General features: G+C 39.6%; 1 protein-coding gene across 1 annotated transcript in view; it reads left to right on the top strand.

The window, feature by feature from the left end:
* Positions 1–444: 444 nt before the first annotated feature.
* ctbp2l (C-terminal binding protein 2, like) overlaps positions 445–19,472 on the top strand; it is a gene marked incomplete in the record, with an annotated part of 71,377 nt that continues 52,349 nt past the window's right edge. Inside the window, 1 exon segment of the mRNA XM_037691488.1 lies at positions 445–2,245. Coding sequence (XP_037547416.1) covers positions 445–2,245 — 1,801 coding nt within the window.

The raw sequence follows: 19,472 nt of genomic DNA, 5'->3' as shown, positions 1-19,472 counted from the left end.
TGGTTTTACCCAATTTCTTGCCCTCAGTCTTAGTATGGATGAAACCATGACGGCTAGCCCAAGCATGATCCCTGCTGAGTGGAGTAGAGCCTCGCTCTAAAGGTGTGTGAGTTTTTTTCTGTCCGAATATGTGTGTGTGTGTGTGGGTTTTCTCTGTCTTTATCATGCTGTATGTCCCTCGATGTGGATTTCTACTGTTTCCAGGGCTGAATTATTTAGATAGGCTGCCAGCAGGGAGCTACATGATAGCACAGACTCAAGAGTGAGGGAAGGGGGTGGGGGGTACAGCTGCAGATCAGGTAAAAATCTACCTACTCCTTTACCTGTCCTTCTCTCCTCTCTGTTTCTCCCTTTTGATTGGGGGTGAGTGTAACTGGAGAGTTGAAACACAATACTTGGCTCTATTTTTTGTCTTTGTAGCTGTTGTCTTTGTTGTCTTTACTGATGCCTAACTCAAGCGAGCAGTCACATTTTGGTGGTTCGGTGGGCCAGAGCGTTCCTGCGTGGGGAGAGGGCCAGAACGACAGGGCTGCGGGTCGCTGTCACTACTGTGGTAATACCGGGCGTAGGAATTCTTTACCTCTGGATGTTAAAGACTGTAAAGTTAGCTTTAACCATTATCTAGATCTTTCTGAGAAACGGGGTCCAGTCATTCAGCCTTCTTTTTACAGACAGGACAAGCATGGACAGCAACTACTGAGGAACAACTCTGTCCCTGATCTGAACAGCAACCTCTACCTCAGGCGAGCGATGGCAGCCCGGGCTTCAGCACCAACTCAGGATTACTACTTGGCTGATGCTACCTTATCTGGTCAGCCACCTGAAGATTCTGGGCTTTACAGGGATAACCAGCACTTGCTCACCAGATCAGCTTCGCATTATGGGCCCAGCGCTGGGGGGGTGAGGCCTACATGGGATCAAGGACAAGGAAGAGCCACACCTTCTCTACTGGCCTCTGGTGCTACGTCTGCAGCTATGCCTCCTCCCCCTCTGCCTCCACCTCCTCCCCCTCCTCATCATGAGCTGAGCCGTTTGTACAGGGAAACTCTGGGATCTAAGATGATCTCAGATGTCCAGCGTATTGGTGGCAACTCTTCTACCCCTGCTATCTACGGGATTCAACAAGCTCTTCCAATTTACGCTGCTGAGCCACCGACTTTTTCTGCCCGTGAACTTTACAATAGCATCAACAGCTTCTCCTTGGAACCTTGCCCACCAGCTGGCATCAGTTCAGTGGTGGATCCAGCATCTCAGCGAATGGACGGAGCTTTCCCACGGGGTTATGGAGCTGTATCCTCCCAGCGGTTGGCTTATGACCCAAACTATGACCCCACCTCAGCCATGGTGGCTGCCACAGCTGGAATGACTTCTACTCTGCCCCCCATCCATCCCAGTGCTACAGACCCCAAAAGGATGGTTGACCCTGCCTTTTTGGCTTATCTGCGAGCTGAAGGTTTGGCTGAGAGCACCATTACTCTCCTCCTACAGCATGGCTTTGATTCCATGGCAACATTGGGGATGATGGAGGACCATGATATCAGGTCTGTGGCACCAAACTTGGCCCAAGCTCGTGCTCTGTCCCGTGTGGTGTTTGGATGCAAAACAGGAGGGGCAGCAACACGTACCAGATCCAACAGCTTCAGCCATCGGAATGACCTCTACATTCAGCCACAGGGTTTGACAATGGACCCCAACTTGATGCAACAACCTCTCAACACCATCCAGACTGTGTCCCCTAGAATGGGAGAGTTTCTTGGCAGAAGACCAAGTAGTGCACCATCTCAGCATCTTCTAGAGACTACCACCTTCCCAGGAACACGTCCACTGGCAGCTGGAACTTATCCAGTCAGCCCTGGAGGATATAACAATGTATCAACCCAGGGAAGGCCTCTCTCCATGTATAATCCCCACACTGGTCTCGCTATGTCTGCTCTTGGACATCAGCCTCCACCAGCCCCTGGTACCCCTGGAGCAGCACCCAAAACCTTCTCTGGCTCCTACTCTCCCATGGAGCTGATGAAGAGAGCCCCGAATCTTCCCCCAGTGTCTCCTATAGGAGCAGCAAGTCCCCTCCACAGCCCACAGCTTCTCCGGAAAGGAATTGGTGGTGCTCCTGAGACTACCATTGTTCCTGTCACCAATTCCACCACTCTGCAAGGGCAAAACCTTGCCAACAACAAGATGGTGGGACGCCGCACTGGTCCACCCGTTATAGTCTCGACCATGACTACCTCGCCTGAGACAAGTAATGTCAAAACTTATTTTTCCTCATTTAATTCTTCAATCGCTGTTGCTTTGTTTCTCTAGTAACTCCTATCTCCTGATTTAGTTGGGATGAAATCCATGGTGAATATTTGCTCTCCATGTGATAGATCTTAAGTGTGCAAAATCAAAATCACACTTGACATTGTTTTTGAAAAGAAGAGAAGCATGTAAGATGAGCCTGACAAGTTAAGCAGCTTTACTCTGAGAGGTTTTTCTTCTTCTTCTTTTTTTTTAAATTATGCAACTATTTATACATTTATTGCAACAGAGTTGTGTCATTTGCCAGAGGGGATCCTGTCTCATCACCAAGTCGAAGCATTTCATATGAGCAGCACTTGCGCTATTGAGGTCAACATTTTTTGATTGTTTGCTTTTAATTAAGCTGTCGGTTAGATTCATTTTTGCACACTGCGCTTTTGGATTTGCAATGGGGCTTTTTTAAAAGGTTTTTGTACTTGGTGTGTTCAAGGATGACGGTGAAAGTTTGATACAGATACACATAAAACACTCAAGAAATACACTTTTAGATACAGGATAGTTCTTATCAGATGTCCTTCAAAAGTACTAACACTTTTTTTTTTCTAGATAGACCGAGTTAAGTGACAAAAACAGAACATACAGCTTGTTTTTTTAGTATGTAAAAGGATTGCTGTCTTTCTATTTTACACTGTACTCTCTTCTAATCTGGAGCTTAACTGCTACAAATCCAATTACACTAATTGGATGTATGTTTGCGTAGACTATAATAGGAAACTGTTTTTATATCTCTAAACTCCTGTTGCTGTGCAATACAAATGAAAAGTTGTTTCTTTGTCATAAAAGTAAATGAGCCCCAAATAAATTTTTAAATCCAAAATCGAAATGTTCTTTTATAATTTAAAGATTTCCTGTTTTTATTTGCTATAATTTTTTGGATGGAAATGTGTAACAGTATTTTTGTTGATGAACAGCGCTTAGAAATTCAGTTGGATTGAAATGTTCTTGAGGAAAACTACGATTACCCCAATTTTATTTTTGAAAGAGTGTTTTTTAATAGCGCTTGTAGATAGATGAAGCTTCTTTCTAATTTTGTGTGCCACAGTAGTATCTATTTTCTCTTTTTTGAATACAATTATTTTGATGGTCTCAGTATGCAGAATGGCACAGATATATTGTGGACCTGAAAACAGTAAAGCCACTTTATTTTCAGTTAATTGTGCTAAGGAAACATAATCTTGGCTAATTGTTAAATTTTATGCCTTGATTTTTGCTTTTTACAATACAACACGTCTCCCTGCTGATTGAGCTGATTGGCTTAGGGAGAAATAAAATCTTTAAACGCTGTTTTTAGTTATGTAACCCCGTGTCGCAACTCCCTCTTTAATGGGTCTGTGGGCTCCTGCACTTGTTACACAGTAATGACTTTTATTAAGTGGTCTCCTTTCACTTGTTGTCAAGAAAATGAGAAGCGGAGATGGGAAATCCAGTTGTTGGAGTGGTATAGGTCCTCTTTGAGTTTTGTTAGGAAATCTGTTTCTTTTCAAGGTCGCAGTGACAGCCCTCCCCCAACCACCCTTATCACATCATTTGTATGTAGCTGACATTTGTTGCTTCTGTTAATTCATCTGATAACGGGCAGCCTTTTCTGCTGATCGGAAAGCATATTTCTTAATTGTCTGTTGCTAAGCAACATATTCAGTGTTAATCAGAGATGGATAATCTGCACATTTAAAGGAAAGGGAAAATGTGGAAGGTTGCATGCAGTGTAGCACATTTTTTGATGCCCTATTTGCAGCTGAGATATGAAGAAAATTGGGTGAAATAAGAAGATGTTGCAGGGCACTTAATGAAAGCATTTTGTTTGCCTCCCTTTCCCTCCAGTCTTTCACGAGCAGCAAACGTCTTAAAATTGCTTCTCATTTTCGTGCCAAGGGTCTAGCGCATCCCATGCATCTTTTATTACACTCGAGACATTTTGTGTTCAATCAAGCATGTTGGTGAAAAGTTGACAAATTGTTCCTTTTGCACCCAGTGAATAAAACCAAAGTACTTTTCATCATCTTACATTAAAAGCGCACCATGCTGATTTGGAACATAAAATTTTAGCCTGCCTATTGCAAATTTTACTTTTCTAAACACAACTTTGAAAAGAAACGAAAGACTACTTTATATGAAAGCTGTAGGTGGGAGGGCCTACGCCTGTGCTCTGTTCTCCACTGGGCACTGCATTGGCTGAATAAAGCTGTAAGTAGTTGTACTAATGACTTTAAACGGTTGAGTCTAGCTTAGTTGCAACAGTTCCTGTTCACCTAGAGCAGGGAGAGTGCCTTGCAGTACTCAGATTGGCCATGGATGTTTCTGCTAGTGGCATCCCACAGAGCAGTACAGGTGGGTAAACCTAGAGCTTCAATGTCACGTGAAGCGGAGTAGTCTCCCCGCTAGCTATAGACATAATTGGCTTGTAGCTTTCATTGCATGCGTGCTCAGTAAGTAAAAGTGGACACTTGCACGTGGTTTCCTGTGAAGATAATCCACAGAACATCCTTTGCTGTGCTTTTCTGTGCTTGACAAGTAGTTGTAAGGATGCTGGTGTTGGTGTGTTTGTGAGCTGGACTTTGAAGCCATATCACGTGCATCTCTTCCTTGAACTCTGATGATGTGCCTATGTTTTATGCACCGCATCCCAAGAGGTTTGACGAAAACATGGCAGATTAATTCTTTGAGCTGGGGCCACCACTATTGCAGCAGACAGTTATGTACTCTTCCATGGATCTGGTTGGTGCTTGAATGGGATTTTAATTTCCCTGCCTGTGTTTGGAGAGACATTTTCGAGGATGCATGCCTAACGCGCTTTCATTTGTCCTTGGCGAAACTATTTGTTAAAGTGTCTGATTATAATTTTAGGGTGTAAAAGCATTTTTTAAAGTCTGTCTCAGTTTGGCTTTAGACTTTAATTCTGCACACTTGCGTTCTAGTGTGTCTGTTTTCCTCTGGAGCCATTTTGCGTTTTCCAGGAAAATGTGTTGTGATTGAGACTTAACGTTGCTATTCATACATAAGTATTTGCAGCCTGTGCCAGCTATGAATAAATGCCACTCCCCACTGTCTTCAAAGTGCAGATGGAGTAGAAAACAGTTTATTATATTTCATGACTAATCTTAAATGCAGAAAATAATAAAAAGGTTGAAAGGCTCTGAAAAAGTGCTGTAGCTTGTATACGCCAGCTTTTAACTGCAGGAAGTGTCCATTTTCATCTTTGGGAGACTGGATGTGAAGGAGCTGACAGCAGCACGAGGCCTTGTTTCCTCTTAACTGTCTGCTCCTTCCTTGGGCTAGCACTATTTAATGTACAAAAATTGCAGCTTGAAATTATTAGGTCAGTGAAATGATTGCTATAGTTATAGCATTCTGAAACTGACCAAAACATGACTATTGAATAATTTAAATAAAGTTTAAAAAACAAAAACAATTTGACTTCTATTCTGAAGATGAAGACATTTTGCTTCCCATCCAGGAGGCTTTATCAATTACAAATTTTCTGGAGTGTGTGGAGACCCAAGCTTTATAAAACTGCAACTTCATGCCCCGCTTGCAGTTTTAGACAGCTTGGGTCTTCTTCACACACTCCAGACATTTTGTAATTGATAAAGCCTCCTGGATGGGAAGCGAAATGTCTTTATCTTCAGAATAGAAGTCCAGTTGTTTTTGTGTTTTATCTTTTTTTGGGACTGATCACGAGTCGACCTGGAAGACTGAATCTTCACCAGCATGACTACTGAATGGAGAAAAGTCTTCGCAGATGGGCCATTTTGGTACAGATTCAAGAGATTTGTACAAACAAGCTAAGACATTTGATGGAGCTCCCATAAGTTGTTTATTCAAACAAAAAGAGACAGTTATTACAATTTTAGAATTAAACTGTCTAGTTTATTAATGAACGATCCCAATGCTCATCTTAAGAAATAAGGGCAACCAATAGCCAATTTATGAAGCCAGTTTGTTTACTTGTTTTTGATTCCATAATAGATCAGTTTAATTTCTTTTAACATTACACTTGACACAATGTTTAAAGGGGGAAAAAACTGTGATTTTTGATTTAGTTACTTAAACCTGAGCTCATGTGCATATCGTGCACATTCCTATACTTTTTTCCCCAAGACTTGCTACTATTGCGATTAACAAGCATAAAGTTATGTACATTTATCTCTAAACACAACAGTTCCTGTCTAAACAGTTTTATGTATAAACCTCCAAACACAGGAGTCATGGTCTTATTGCTTTCTCAGGTAAAATGTTCTTTAAAAATAAAATGGAAAAACCAGTTAAACCAAAACCAAATTTGTAATCACCGATAACCATAAATGCAGTTTAATACAAATGCTCAGATTGTAATTTATTAGGTACTGCTGATTTTAGCTAATGCAATACAGTTATGGAATTGTTTGATGTTTTACATTTTTTTAATATTGTAATTTAGAACTTGTATTTTTGATATGATGTGATTTATTTGTTTTATTCAGATTTGAATTTGCTGCCTAATTAAGGTACATGGTAGTGATGATTTGTTATGAGTATTGCTCTGTATTTATGGGTAGAAAAGCCTAGCCAGGGACAAGGATAGCAAATTAGCCATTGGCTAGAAATCTTGTATGCAACACATTGGCAATAAGTTACTCAAAACAAAAATAAATAAATTAAAATTTCTACTACATTAATAGAAACTGATTTAAAAGCCCCCTACCATGAAAATACCTCAATAACAGACAGCAAAGTGTCAAGTATGCCACAAATCTTCTTACCTTCCAATTGGCTGTTCAACCTATTAATTGGCCGACAATTCAAACAGACTGTACCCATTCAGCAACCCCAGAAAGCTGAAAACTTTAATAAAGTTTTTTTTTTTTTTTTTTTTAACATGCACAAAAACTTCTGTTCTGCATTACTTATCAGGACCTCCCATACTTGTGCTGTTGATGCAAAAGTAATTATAAACTCTTATTGTAGAAAGTTAATGACTTGGAGGACCTTTCCAGAAAGACGCATGGAATCGGCATGGGGAATATCCACTATCCAGATGTGTCTCTGATTTTTGATATATTTTAAGGACTTTTTCTGGTATATTCCCCTGCCTTGTCAAAACCAATAGTCCTTTTGGGGACCAAAAACCTGTACTAATGCGGTGGAACACTATTTTTGGGTTAGGGGTTACATTTAGGACTAAGATGTGAATTGCGTTTGGGTTAGGGTCAGGTACAATATGTACCAGTAATGGTTAGATTTAGGGAGAAGGTCAGGGTTGTTACAGAGATGAATGCAAATGAACGGAAATCAATACACGTGTCGTAATGATAGAAATACAATCTTGTGTGTTTGTGTGTTTATACTATATCACACTATCCTACAAATCTACAGATGTATTTGTGTATCAGTGGGAGAGTGTTTCATCCTCTTGAATGAAGACAGAAGAAAGATTTAACTAAAAGGCCATGAGTCAGAGCTTGTGTTCATAGTTTTTAAAGTGAAAATGCAAAATTAAGTAGGGATGCACAATACTGGATTTTTGGCCAATATCCGATATGCCGATATGTTAAAACTTATTTGGCCTATAACCGATACTGATATTTTATTTACAATTCAAGGTTCTTTATTTGTCATTCCACCACATGTGGTACATTTGGTAGAACAAAATTATGTATACAGGGTCCAAGTTACATCCAACAAAAGTATTAAAACGTAAAAGAAAAACGTCAATAAGGTCTAAGATATGAACTAAGAAAAATGTTAATAAAAATACACCAAGCACTAGCAGCATAAAATAGCATAAAAACAATACACTAAACAGCAGCATGCACATGAGTTTGTGTGAGCAGATGAGTACAAATGAACACGGTGTAGATGAACATATTCTGTGATATATTCATAAATTAAACGGATTCATTCATTTTTCTGGACTGGATAATATCGTGCATTGAATAATTAAAAACGTAACGTGAGACGTTAATTTTCTTTGACCCATCAAAATGAACGTGGTCATTTATTTTCAGAATCAAAATTTAACATCAAACATTTACATTAATTTGGCAAAATTGAAAATAACAACAGGTTAATTAATCAGTTTACAATTAGAAAACCATACGGCGATGGTTTTCTTCACTTCAAGCTATACAACAGACATTTCTAAAAATATCTGGAATGATTTGCTAGCAGAATAGAAGAGTTTAAAGATGGAAAATGAAGTTTAGAGGGAGGGAAATGGTGTGTGAGTGAAAGTGTTGAACAGAACGGCACCCTCCATTCGAACCCAGCTTTCCTCGGTACGCTCGGTAGTAAACTCGACTCATTACCTCTCTGACGATGAATCAGTGGAAACGGAGTTCCAGTTAACGCTACCGGTCCAGCGTCTCCGTAGGATGGCAGAGAACCGTCCGGAGTGGTGGCGGTACTTCATCAACAACTGTTTACCTCACGAGTGGACTCACATGAGTGGAGTCCTTCAGAAGTTCCACTCAGATGTGGAAGATGTCATACTTCCCACAAGACTCGGAAGAACTCCGGATCATGTCTGGACCTCCTGAACTCTCCAGCACTTCGGTTTCCTCCAACACGACTCGAGCTCGACTGGAGCCGCTCTCTGCAAACGACTGAAGCTGGTTTGAACTAGGAAGTACCGACATTTAAAGAGTTCTATTTCCGGTTCATTTGGGAGGTTCCTGATTGGTCAAATCGACCAGACAGGGGTGTGTTTTTGTGACGTAAGAGGTCACTAGAAGTCAGAAAAACAGAAAATGTTTTGGAACAGATTGAAAATGTTTTAGAGACGGGCTAGAGAAATGTTTGGACGAGTTGGGTGAAAACAGGTGCCAGCTTCTCTATATTACGTCTGAGAGGATTTAAAAACATGACAGTTCGTTCCAACAACTTGTTTTCGACCTTTGACCAACTTCACAATGTGCTCATTTCAAACAGAAGATCAGAAAATGCATGAATTACTCCGTACCACATTCCAATTTGATTTCTACTTTGAATGAGGATTAAAAATCACTAATACTGTTTCACAGTTGATTTAAATGAGTAGTTCACTTCAACATTTAAAAATGGTTTGAACTAAACACAATTTGATTATCAAAACATTTGTAAAATAGTAATGATAATAGAAAAAGAGAGTGTTCTTTCAATTGATCAGTGCAGGACACTTAGAAAGTCTCTGGATGAACTTAATCTTGTGTTTCTGGACTCAAATCAATGAAATACAGTTCTTGTCCCAGGAAGGCCCTCAAGGCCAGGACTTTGACCTGAGGCCTAGTTCACTACAACAGCAACATGAAATTGTTTAATACTTTCATTTGTCAGAACATAGCCCTCTTATTTAGGCTTATTTGCTACAAAAATTGTGTAACAGCTGTAAGAGCTGGTGACATATATTCAGTAGCAGCCATATGCATAGCACTTTAACTTATATTAAATGAAATGTGTTAAATGTTATTTATTACCATTACTCACCTGCAATGCTGTCTCACTTGTGGAGGTTTGTTCCAGGTTCCTAGCTGCAGTGTGGGATCCTCTGCACTCTTGTGCATGAAGGACAGACTTTTTATGTTCAACGTTTTGTCTATCCATTGTGCCGTAACACTTGTCATGCTAACAGGGCTAACACTTGATGTCTGTAGTAAAACTCACCTAAGTGCTATCAGCTATTAGCTTCTCAATGATGTTGGAAATGATGGTTTGTAACTCGGGTAAGGCTATGTCGAAAAAATATCTTAGACTGGGGACGATGTAGACTCAACATAGTCCAAAAATCTTCGGAATTCGACATTTTCAACGGAAACAAAACCTTCCACGCCACCGACATCTTGACTTTTTCCTCTCCGCCGTGATCAGATCAGGTAGGCGCGCGTGACGTCATCACGTTGTGCTGGCGCTGCAGGCATCCTTGTCACTGGGTTGTCATACAAAAACAGCACCTTTTACTGTATATCTGTGAGCTATTTTGATGGACTACCTTATGTCCAATATCGAACTTTAACGCTAATATCAGCCGATACCATGCCAATAATATCGTGCATCCCTAAAATTAAGTTTATAGTTCCAATTCTTAGCCTTAATTGCTGCTGATCTCTTGCATCTAAACTGCTATACAGTATTCATACCCATCTGCTCACAGACTCATGTTTGGGCTGCTGTTTAATATAACATATTATTTTACATTATTACCGGTAGTTTTAGCGTATATCTTTGTTTCTCGTATACTGTTTCTTTTTATGCTTTATATATTTACTACCTTTGAATGTAACAGGGAGCTTGAGTACACAATTTCATTCCACCTCATGTACCACATGGGATGTGAATGACAATAAAGAACCTTGAACCTAATTCAGTCTTGGCACTATAGGAAAAGTGTCGGAGTAGTTTCTCTCTTAAACTTACAGATTACATAGGAGTCATAATAATATTTTATATATATAAACAAACCTGTGGCCAAGTCAACAGGTGATTAGTGGAAACAACAACTGTTCCTCGTGCACCACATGCTCTGCAAAGAACACAGTTAAACGGTCTTATCTTTGTCTGCAGCCCTTCTTTCATCTATCTCCAGTTTCCTGAGAAACTACTAAATGTTACATGAACTTTTTACTATCTGCTGCACCATCTCCGCTCAACCCCCTCCTGTATTGTTCATGTCCTCAAGGGAAATACAGCCAGAAGAAAAAAAATATTTTTTTCCACCACAGCGGTTCCTTTTTTCTCTTTCGCTCAAAAACAAAACAAGACCAAAGTGTCGTCGAGCTCTGTCCACTCGCCCCGCTTCTTCATCACTGTTTTCTCATGGATGATGTTTCCAACCCGTCAGTTGCGCTCGCCGTGGGGATTAATGGTTTCTGTGAAGGCAGCCAGCCCTGTGAAGGGAACGGAGCTTTTGAGTGAATGAGGAACAGCTGGTCTTACCCTGCGTGTGACAGCCTGGGTGTGTATTTGTGTTTGTGTGTGTGATAGTAACATCTGACCTCTGCTCATGGTCTGAAGAACTACTCTTTCCTTAAAGTTGACAATAAAGTTTAGATTTGCCCCTTATTTAATTGCTGCAACTATTAAATGCTAATTAATCCCACTGATGGAGCTTTAAATGTAATATGAGTGTGCAAACTTTTTTGCTTTTCCTCTCAAATTAATTCAGTTCACAAACTATAGGTGCCATCTGACAGCACTTAATGTTATTAAAAGAAGTGGTTTAATCACTTCAACCGTGTGGTTCTTTGGCTTTAAATAAAGCAGGATTATTTAGATTTGATGAATGTGCTAATGAGGGGACAATAAGCAGCCTGATTGGGGTTTAAAGACATGTTGATGTTTTACATAAAACACTTCTTAGTGTTAATGAAGAGGAAATATATAGAAGAGGCTCAGTTTAAATTAGGGCTGAACGATTTTGGAAAATATTCTAATTGCGATTTTTTTTTTTCTTAACCTCAATATCGGGATTTAATATGTAATTATTTTTCAATGTCTTCTTCTCATATCCTGATGCATGCACCTTCTTCTCATGTATTTTTCAAGGAACTCTAGCAATAAATCAATATGTTTCAGTTGCAAAGAACTTGACTGCTTTCAGCTCTGCTGCAACTCTGTTTCTGCAATTTTGCTATCTCCGGGATAGCAACTTGGCTAAAATATGTGTGCGCCAGGGCATTCTGTACTGCTTATCCATTGTGTTAACCAAAGCCGTGTACCCAGGCTTGGTTACTATATTAATGGGCATCATGTGTTTTGCTATGAACTCTGTTACTGCTCAAGTTATTTCTGCGTGCCATTTTGAATTATGTTCATACGGACTAATACCTTCGAACAGATTGGTCAGTGATCCCTGTCGGCTGGTATTTTGCTTACTTGAAGTTGAAGCACTGGTCGTTGGCATTCTAGCCACGCAGCTATTGTAAATGGCTTTGCGGTGTTTTTTAAGTGTTGATAAAGATTTGTGGTGTTACCTCGAGAGGTGGCAACTGCATCAAGGTATGTTCTGCACAATACATGTTGTTGCGCAGCGGCTTATTTTTTATAGCCAAAATAATTCCAAACAACGGACGTGCTGTCAATATTTGCTACCAAACTTTCAGATGTGTCAGCTAGGAATGCGCGATTTATATGGTACACAGTAGAAATGATAGACATTTAGCCTATGATAGAGATCTGTATTCTACCAGCTAACTGCAGTAATGCTGTGTCTGATCAGAGTTGTCAGATTTGATCGTTACTTTTTTTTAGTTGAAAACTGTGCGTAAGTGGTGTTAGTCTTTTCTTTGGGAGCTAAGTAGCGAAGCTACAAGCTAACTACGGCCGGCTTGCCATAGTGTTGCTGTATTCGGACGCATGCGCAAAACGCTGTGTTCTGTTGAAAGTTGTTTTTTTTTTTTTTGTCAAGTTAAATTAAGCGTTGGTCAGCTTTAGAGAAACGTGCTCTCTGATCTGTGAAAAGAACTCTGTGTTGTGTGATTTTACTGCAAGACTCTGGTCAAAGCCACGGAGGAAACTGGTCACCATTTTGTGTCAACTCTCCATTAAAGCGGAAGGAGACGCCCACTAGAGGGTTGGAGGGTGAAGTGTTTTCAGTGTAAAATGCTGCTCTGTTGCTGTTCATTTCTTAAATGCGAATACTGGAAACTGTTGAGAGTTAACAACATATTATTTTGTTTAAAACATATGGCTAAAACTACATTTAATAATTTTTGCACTGTTTTGCACTACAAGAAAGAAGCCTAATACTTGATTTTTTTATTATTTAAAAACACTGGACCTAGTAGTGAAATTTTCTTAATTGAGATTATTTTGTGGTTTTCAAAATAAATTATGGCAAAAGGACACCCTATGCTTTTTTTTTCATTCCTACTGCAAATTTGATACCAAAAACATATTGTGATATATATCGTTATCGCCACCCTTCACAATACATATCGTGATATGAATTTTATGCCATATCGCACATCCCTGACACTGTCAGCTTCTGTCGAGCCTGACGCCATTGTGCAACTGGTTAAAGAGCAGTGTTGACTTCTCCCACTCCCTGCTCTGCTTTGCTCCGCTCCGCTCACTCACAAGTCACGTAATCACGTGACCAATCAAATTACAGCCTTTGCGATTAGAAAATCTTGTTTTATCATATTGCGATATTATCGCAAATGCAATTGTTCAGCCCTAGTTTAAATATATTTAGGTATTTCAAATGTTTGTATACTTTAACAAAATTAAAGACAGCTGTACGTAAAAAAAAAAAAAAAAAAAGCTTAGGAAGTTATTGATTTGTTTTGAACTAAAGCAAGCAGAGGTCAAAATCTGTCTGCGTTAAAAGGTTCTGTTAGTTTTAGCTGTACGGTTGCTGAGATGAATCATCCAGCTGTTTTAGAGGATTGCACTGTCACGTTTGCTCCGTTTCCTCGTTTTGCAGCCGCTCTATTTACATTCTGTTTACATCTTAGCAGCATCGACACATTCTGTTAAACCTGGCTTTGCTTTGATACGATCCTCCCAGTTGTCTCTCATCAATTCTCCGGTAAATTACCCCCCTGTCTGCGCAGAATTTAAGGAAGGACGCTGGTTTTGTGCTTGTTGAACAGCAACAGCTGCATCCACTTAAACAGACAACTACCTCTGCACACCTCCCCACTCTTCCTTCTTCTTTTTTTGTAATCTCCCTCCCTCTCCGTCTCCCTCACTCAGTGGTGGGCAGGTCACCCTGAATTATTCATCAGTGCGAAATGAAAAAGCTCATGGATTTTGAATATCTCTTCTGAAGTGGTGGCCAACATTGTGTGCCTTTTTTTTCTTATTATTTTCCAGCTGAAACGAGTAAAGAGCAGCAGATCTCATTGCCAGAGTATTTCAAAGGTTAACCAATTGCTTTACCTCGCACACGTATTTACTTTTTTCATAGTTTGTGGCCAACAAGGTGGGGGCGGAGAGTCACTGGAGACAGAATAGGACAAGAGTAGAAACAAAATTGAAACGGTAATCTTTTTTTTGTGGATATTTTTCCTTTTGGAAGAACTTTCCTCATATGTAGCGAGGCCTCTTCCTGGAACGAGTACTTGGGTCATTTGTGGTCGTCTTCATCGACCAGTTGTCCATTTCCCATGCGGCCCCCACGTCTTACACCATTGTTCTCCTGCTAGTCTTGTTCTTTTTGTGGTTTGATCTGCGGCTCATGCTGCAAATCAATGCTACTGGTTGCTGTTCGTTCAGCTCACTCGCCAACAAACACGGCGGAGCCTCTCAGAACATCTCCCATGTGAGAACGTTTAGAATAGGCAGCAAGGATTAGTGGGACAAATCCTTCAAGCAGCAGTGCAACATTTTTATTCAGTCTTTTTTTTTTTGACACCTAGAAACATTATAGTCACGCTAATCTTTCTTCGTCCACCATGTGCTGGCTTGAGTGTCTTATTTTTTTAATGGGCAGGTTGATGTTAAAACACTGACGGATAAAGACTTTAACAAATAAATTTTTTTTTTAATCAGAAAGTAGATTCTAAGACAATTAAAAGGCCTACCTTATTTTCAGACTATAAGGCGCACCGGATTATAAGGCACAATATCTATGAACGGGTCTGTTTTCATACATATGGCGCACTGGATTATAAGGCGCTTTAAGTGACACATAACAGCCAGATAAGTCAAACTTTATTCAACTCATTCACAATAACCACATAAAATCAGTTCAAGGTCAGTAAGCACAACCAGAATTAATACATATGGCACACCTGATTATAAGACTCACTGTCGATTTTCAAGAAAATTGCCGTATTTTCTGCCGTACATGTCGCACCGCCCTATAAGTCGCATCAGTCCATATTTGTTTAATAAAGTGGAAAAATCCACAAATATGTCGCTTCGCCATGTACGTCGCATCTATTATGCGTCACCGCTGACAACCTGGAAATGTGGGCCGGTGTTGTGCCAAAAATTGATGGGCTGCCAAATGGCGGCCGCGGGAGCGTGCATGGGAGGACTTTAACAAGAATTTACCAAGATTAATACTAAAAACAATTATTTTTGTTTGCTCTAAATTATTGCAAAGGTGTGTCTCAGTTGAACTTTTACTTAATAAATGCGCTTTAATGGTCAAATTAGTTGCATGTCACTGGGGCGGTGCAGCGAAATGAAACTGGTTTGACGGTTGCTCCAAGCAGCGAGCAGAACCATGGTGGCAGTCTATGGCAAGATAATTGTGACATTACGAGCTGGTGAAGATTCTCAGTCTTCCAGGACATGTTAAATTCAAAAAAGTTCAAGACAAAAGTATAAAGTGAAGTATAATAAATAAAGTCCAGTTATTTTTGTCTTGAACTTTTTTGAATTGGTCATTATAGCCATGTTTACCTATTACGTGATACAACAGCATGCCCTACTACTGTGCTGCCATCTAGTAGTTGAAAATGGTAGTGTTAATTTTTTTTTTTCAGTTAGAATGAATGAAAATGGTCATATCTCAGCCAAAAATTGGTTTATAAATATGGGAAAATATCCATAAATGTGTCACTTTGGCCTGTAAGTCGCAGTGCATGAAAATTTTGAAATAAAACGTGACTTATAGAACGAAAAATACGGTAAAGGATTTTAATTGCACCTTATTGTCTGAAAAATACGGTAGTTTTCATACCTTTCATGCCATCTGATGTTGAGAAAGAAAGTGAGTCATACCTTGAAAATAACATTTTACTCAACCTCATGCATTTCTACAAGATATCATACTCGGTGTTTGTATTTTGCAAGACTTTCAGCTACTACCACGTCGAATTTCAGCCTATTATCTGTAAAATTGACAGAGTTATAGCTATTTTTGTGTTTGCTAAAATTCATTAGCTGTGGTGTCTAACTTTTATTAGATTAGTTCCAAAAGTTCATAAGTTGTTGATGTTCATCAAATGATTGTGTTAAGCAATATGCAATACAAATAGTCCTGTGGTTCATGTGATATTTTGCTAACAAACAGGGTTCACCCCAAAAGTTAATGTTACTTGAAGGTTTCATTCAAATCCATCCCACAGTTTACAAGATATTGTGCTAACAGACAGGCAAAATCTTTAAAGGATGTAATAGCCAAAAAAGTAAATAAAACATCATGTATGTGTTTGGAATAAGATTCAGATAGTACCACACAAAACTTTGTCAATGTTTGTAAAATTGTCTGAGTTGTAGCCAATTTTGTGATTAATTTCAGCTGGCTGTGGCGGCCATCTTGGATTAGATCAACTTTGGAAAGGAATCTTAGAGGAACATGTAATGGTTATGTTTATGCAAGTTTTATTGACATTTGTTCAGTTATTCAGACAAAAACAAAAACATAATCATCCACCTTTTCCTTTTGGTTTCGGGCAATAATAACTAAAATCTGGTTAAGGCTCCAGCCTCTTCTTCTTTGTTTTAAATGTTGTTTTTAATGCATATACAGTATGACTTTTATTTGTTTAGTAATACCACAGAGAACAGTGCAGAACTGACCCTGTGTGTCTCTCCTCGCCCGTTATGTTTTTTCTCATTACAGTCCATTTTCTTTTCTTCTAATACCAGTTTCTACCTCAGCACCGACAATTACCCAGGAATCCTTTTAAGAGTATTCCCAAGCTGTTCAAAGACCAAATGTTCGTGCAAGAAGTAGCCAGGGCTTTAAGTGGCTAACCTTTTCCAAACTATTTTAAATGGAGGCATAATGACAGACAATGGGAAAGAAAAAAGCTATTTGATTCATCCTGAATAGTCTTCCAGGAAACATTTTTGGGACTCATTTGGTCATTTGTTATTCATTTCAATGAGAGCATCCTGTTACCTTCAGGTTAACGTGCTTTCGCCTTATAGAAACTTACGAGTTGATGTCATACTCGGACCTGTGGTGGCATCAGCGTGCCTTGAAGGTGTCAGGTGTTATTGTATGGTGTTGTGTTCCCAAAATGCAAACTTCGGTTAGGTTTCTGAGAATTTTTGGTTCCGGGGAAAGAGGCTGTGCTGCACGAGGAAGTGTGAAATATCATCTGCCATGGTGCAAGGAGGCGGTTGAGCAGGTGGGTGGGAGTTTGTTTCCACGGGGGTGTGTATGATGATGAAAATGGCTGTAAGTCTTCAGCAAAGTGTGCTTTAAAAGGCTGTAAATGGACACCGTATAGTGTCTGAGGGCTGACTCCTGGCTGACAGGACCCCGTGACCTCAGAGTTTTTATTGTAATGGAGCACAGCTGGGCTGCAGCTTCGATGGGTTAATAGCCATGTGACAGATTTTTTTGGGGGGTGGGGGGGCAGGAGGCATTGTGTGTTATTGTGCATGCTTTTTTTTTTACTCGTGCACGTTGCATGGCACACAGGGCGGGTGGGACTTTGCCAGGCCAGATGGCTTCTGTCTCTATAAGAAGAGGAGGGGCGATGGAAGGAAAAGGCAAAGGAGGGAGCTCTGAGTTGGCCTTAACAGCACTTGAGTGGCGTGTCCCCAGAGCCGCCACATCTGGAGACCACCTGCAGCTGGCTGCTTGCTCCATCCTCATCTAATTCCCTTTAGCTCACTTTCTCTTTCCCAGATGGGGGAGGTGGCAGCGGTTACGGCAGGGCTGCGTTTAGCCGAGCTACGTGCCCTTATTTCTGCGACTTCAGTGGTCTGTTCTATGGAAAAAGGAGCTGGGAAGGAGAGGCCATGGTGGCAGTGTAAAAGCACATAAAACATTCCTTTTATTTTATGACTGCAGCAGCCTTTGAGAGTTGTATGTTTTGTATTTGTTATATTTCGTGTTTTATTCATCCCCGAGTAAAAAAGACAAAGTGAAAGTGTTCGCTTTTCTTTCTTTTTGCTCTCGCTACAACTGATCCAGAGGCCACAGGGGGGCTGTTCCTGCAAGAAAGATAAAGCCCGCCTGCCCTCTTTGGCTACCCCCAAATAAAATATGCTCATTTGCATTCCCATGCTGTAATTTATCCCTCCTCTCTTTCTCTTTCTTTCTGTTTCACTATCTCCATCCTTCATCCCTGCATCGTCTCAGCCCTGGTCCTTGCAGCTCCGCAGGGACAGAGGCGTGGGAGGAAAGGAAAAGAGGGGAGTCGGAGAAAACAAAAGCAGAGAGGCAGTGTTGACTTAGGTTCGTTATCTGGACAGCTGCTGAAGGGCTCGTGTGTGTGTGTGTGTGTGTGTGCTTGGGTGTGTTTGTTAGTGGCATTTATGCCTTAGGGGTGGTATTTTACCCTGCCTGCTCCTACCAAGACGGATGCTCCTCAGTGGATTAACCTGAGCTTTTTAAGTAAATAATAAAAAAAAGACATCTTCTGCAAAATGCGTTGTATGTGCTGAATGACTGCTGAACCTAGCTGAAGAAGCTGAAGCTAATTTGTTCAAGCTAAAGACAAGTTAACATTATCTTAAAGCTAAATTGGCCAAATGCTAAGATTAGCAAAACACTAAATAAAAGTTAAAAATTGCAAAACATTACCTAAAAGTACATGCTATCTAAAAGTAGTAAAGCACTCGCTAAAACAAGAAAAAAAAGCTAAATGCTAATAAAAACTAAAACTAGAAAAGTGGTATAGAAGCCACAAAAAAAAAAGTCAGCAAGATAGCAAAGTTTTAACATACTAGCTAAAAACTAACAGTAGCAAAACTGTAGCTAAAAGTAGCAAAAGAGCTTAATGTAGTAAAGTAGTAGCTAAAAGTAGCAAATGACAGTTAAAAGCTAAACATAGCAAAACTGTAGCTAAGTAGCAAATTAGCTAAAATTAGCAAAGCAAAAGTTTAAAATACCAGCTAAAATACAAAAGTAATAAAAATAGCTAAAAGTTACAAAATAGCTAAAATTAGCAAAGCATTAATTAAAAGTTTAAAATGTGAGCTAAAAGACAAAAGTAATAAAACTGTAGCCAAAAGTAGTAAATGCCAGCTAAAAGACAAAAGTAGCAAAATGGCTTAAAGTAGGAAAATAGCTCAAATTAGCAAAGCAATACTTAAGTTTAAAATACCAGCTAAAATACAAAAGTAATAAAACTAGCTAAAAGTTACAAAATAGCTAAAATTAGCAAAGCATTAATTAAAAGTTTAAAATGTGAGCTAAAAGACAAAAGTAATAAAACTGTTGCCAAAAGTAGCAAATGCCAGCTGAAAGATAAAAGTGGCAAAATAGCTAAAAGTAGGAAAACATAAGCTAAAAGTAATGAAAAACAAACTAAAACTTAAATGTGGTAAACACTGCCTGTAAGCTAAATGTAGTAAAA

The sequence above is a fragment of the Nematolebias whitei genome, chromosome 17 (genome assembly GCF_014905685.2).
Source record: "Nematolebias whitei isolate Nwh7 chromosome 17, NemWhi1, whole genome shotgun sequence".
NCBI classification, from domain to species: Eukaryota; Metazoa; Chordata; class Actinopteri; order Cyprinodontiformes; family Rivulidae; genus Nematolebias; species Nematolebias whitei.
This window is presented reverse-complemented; position numbering and strand designations above follow the sequence as displayed.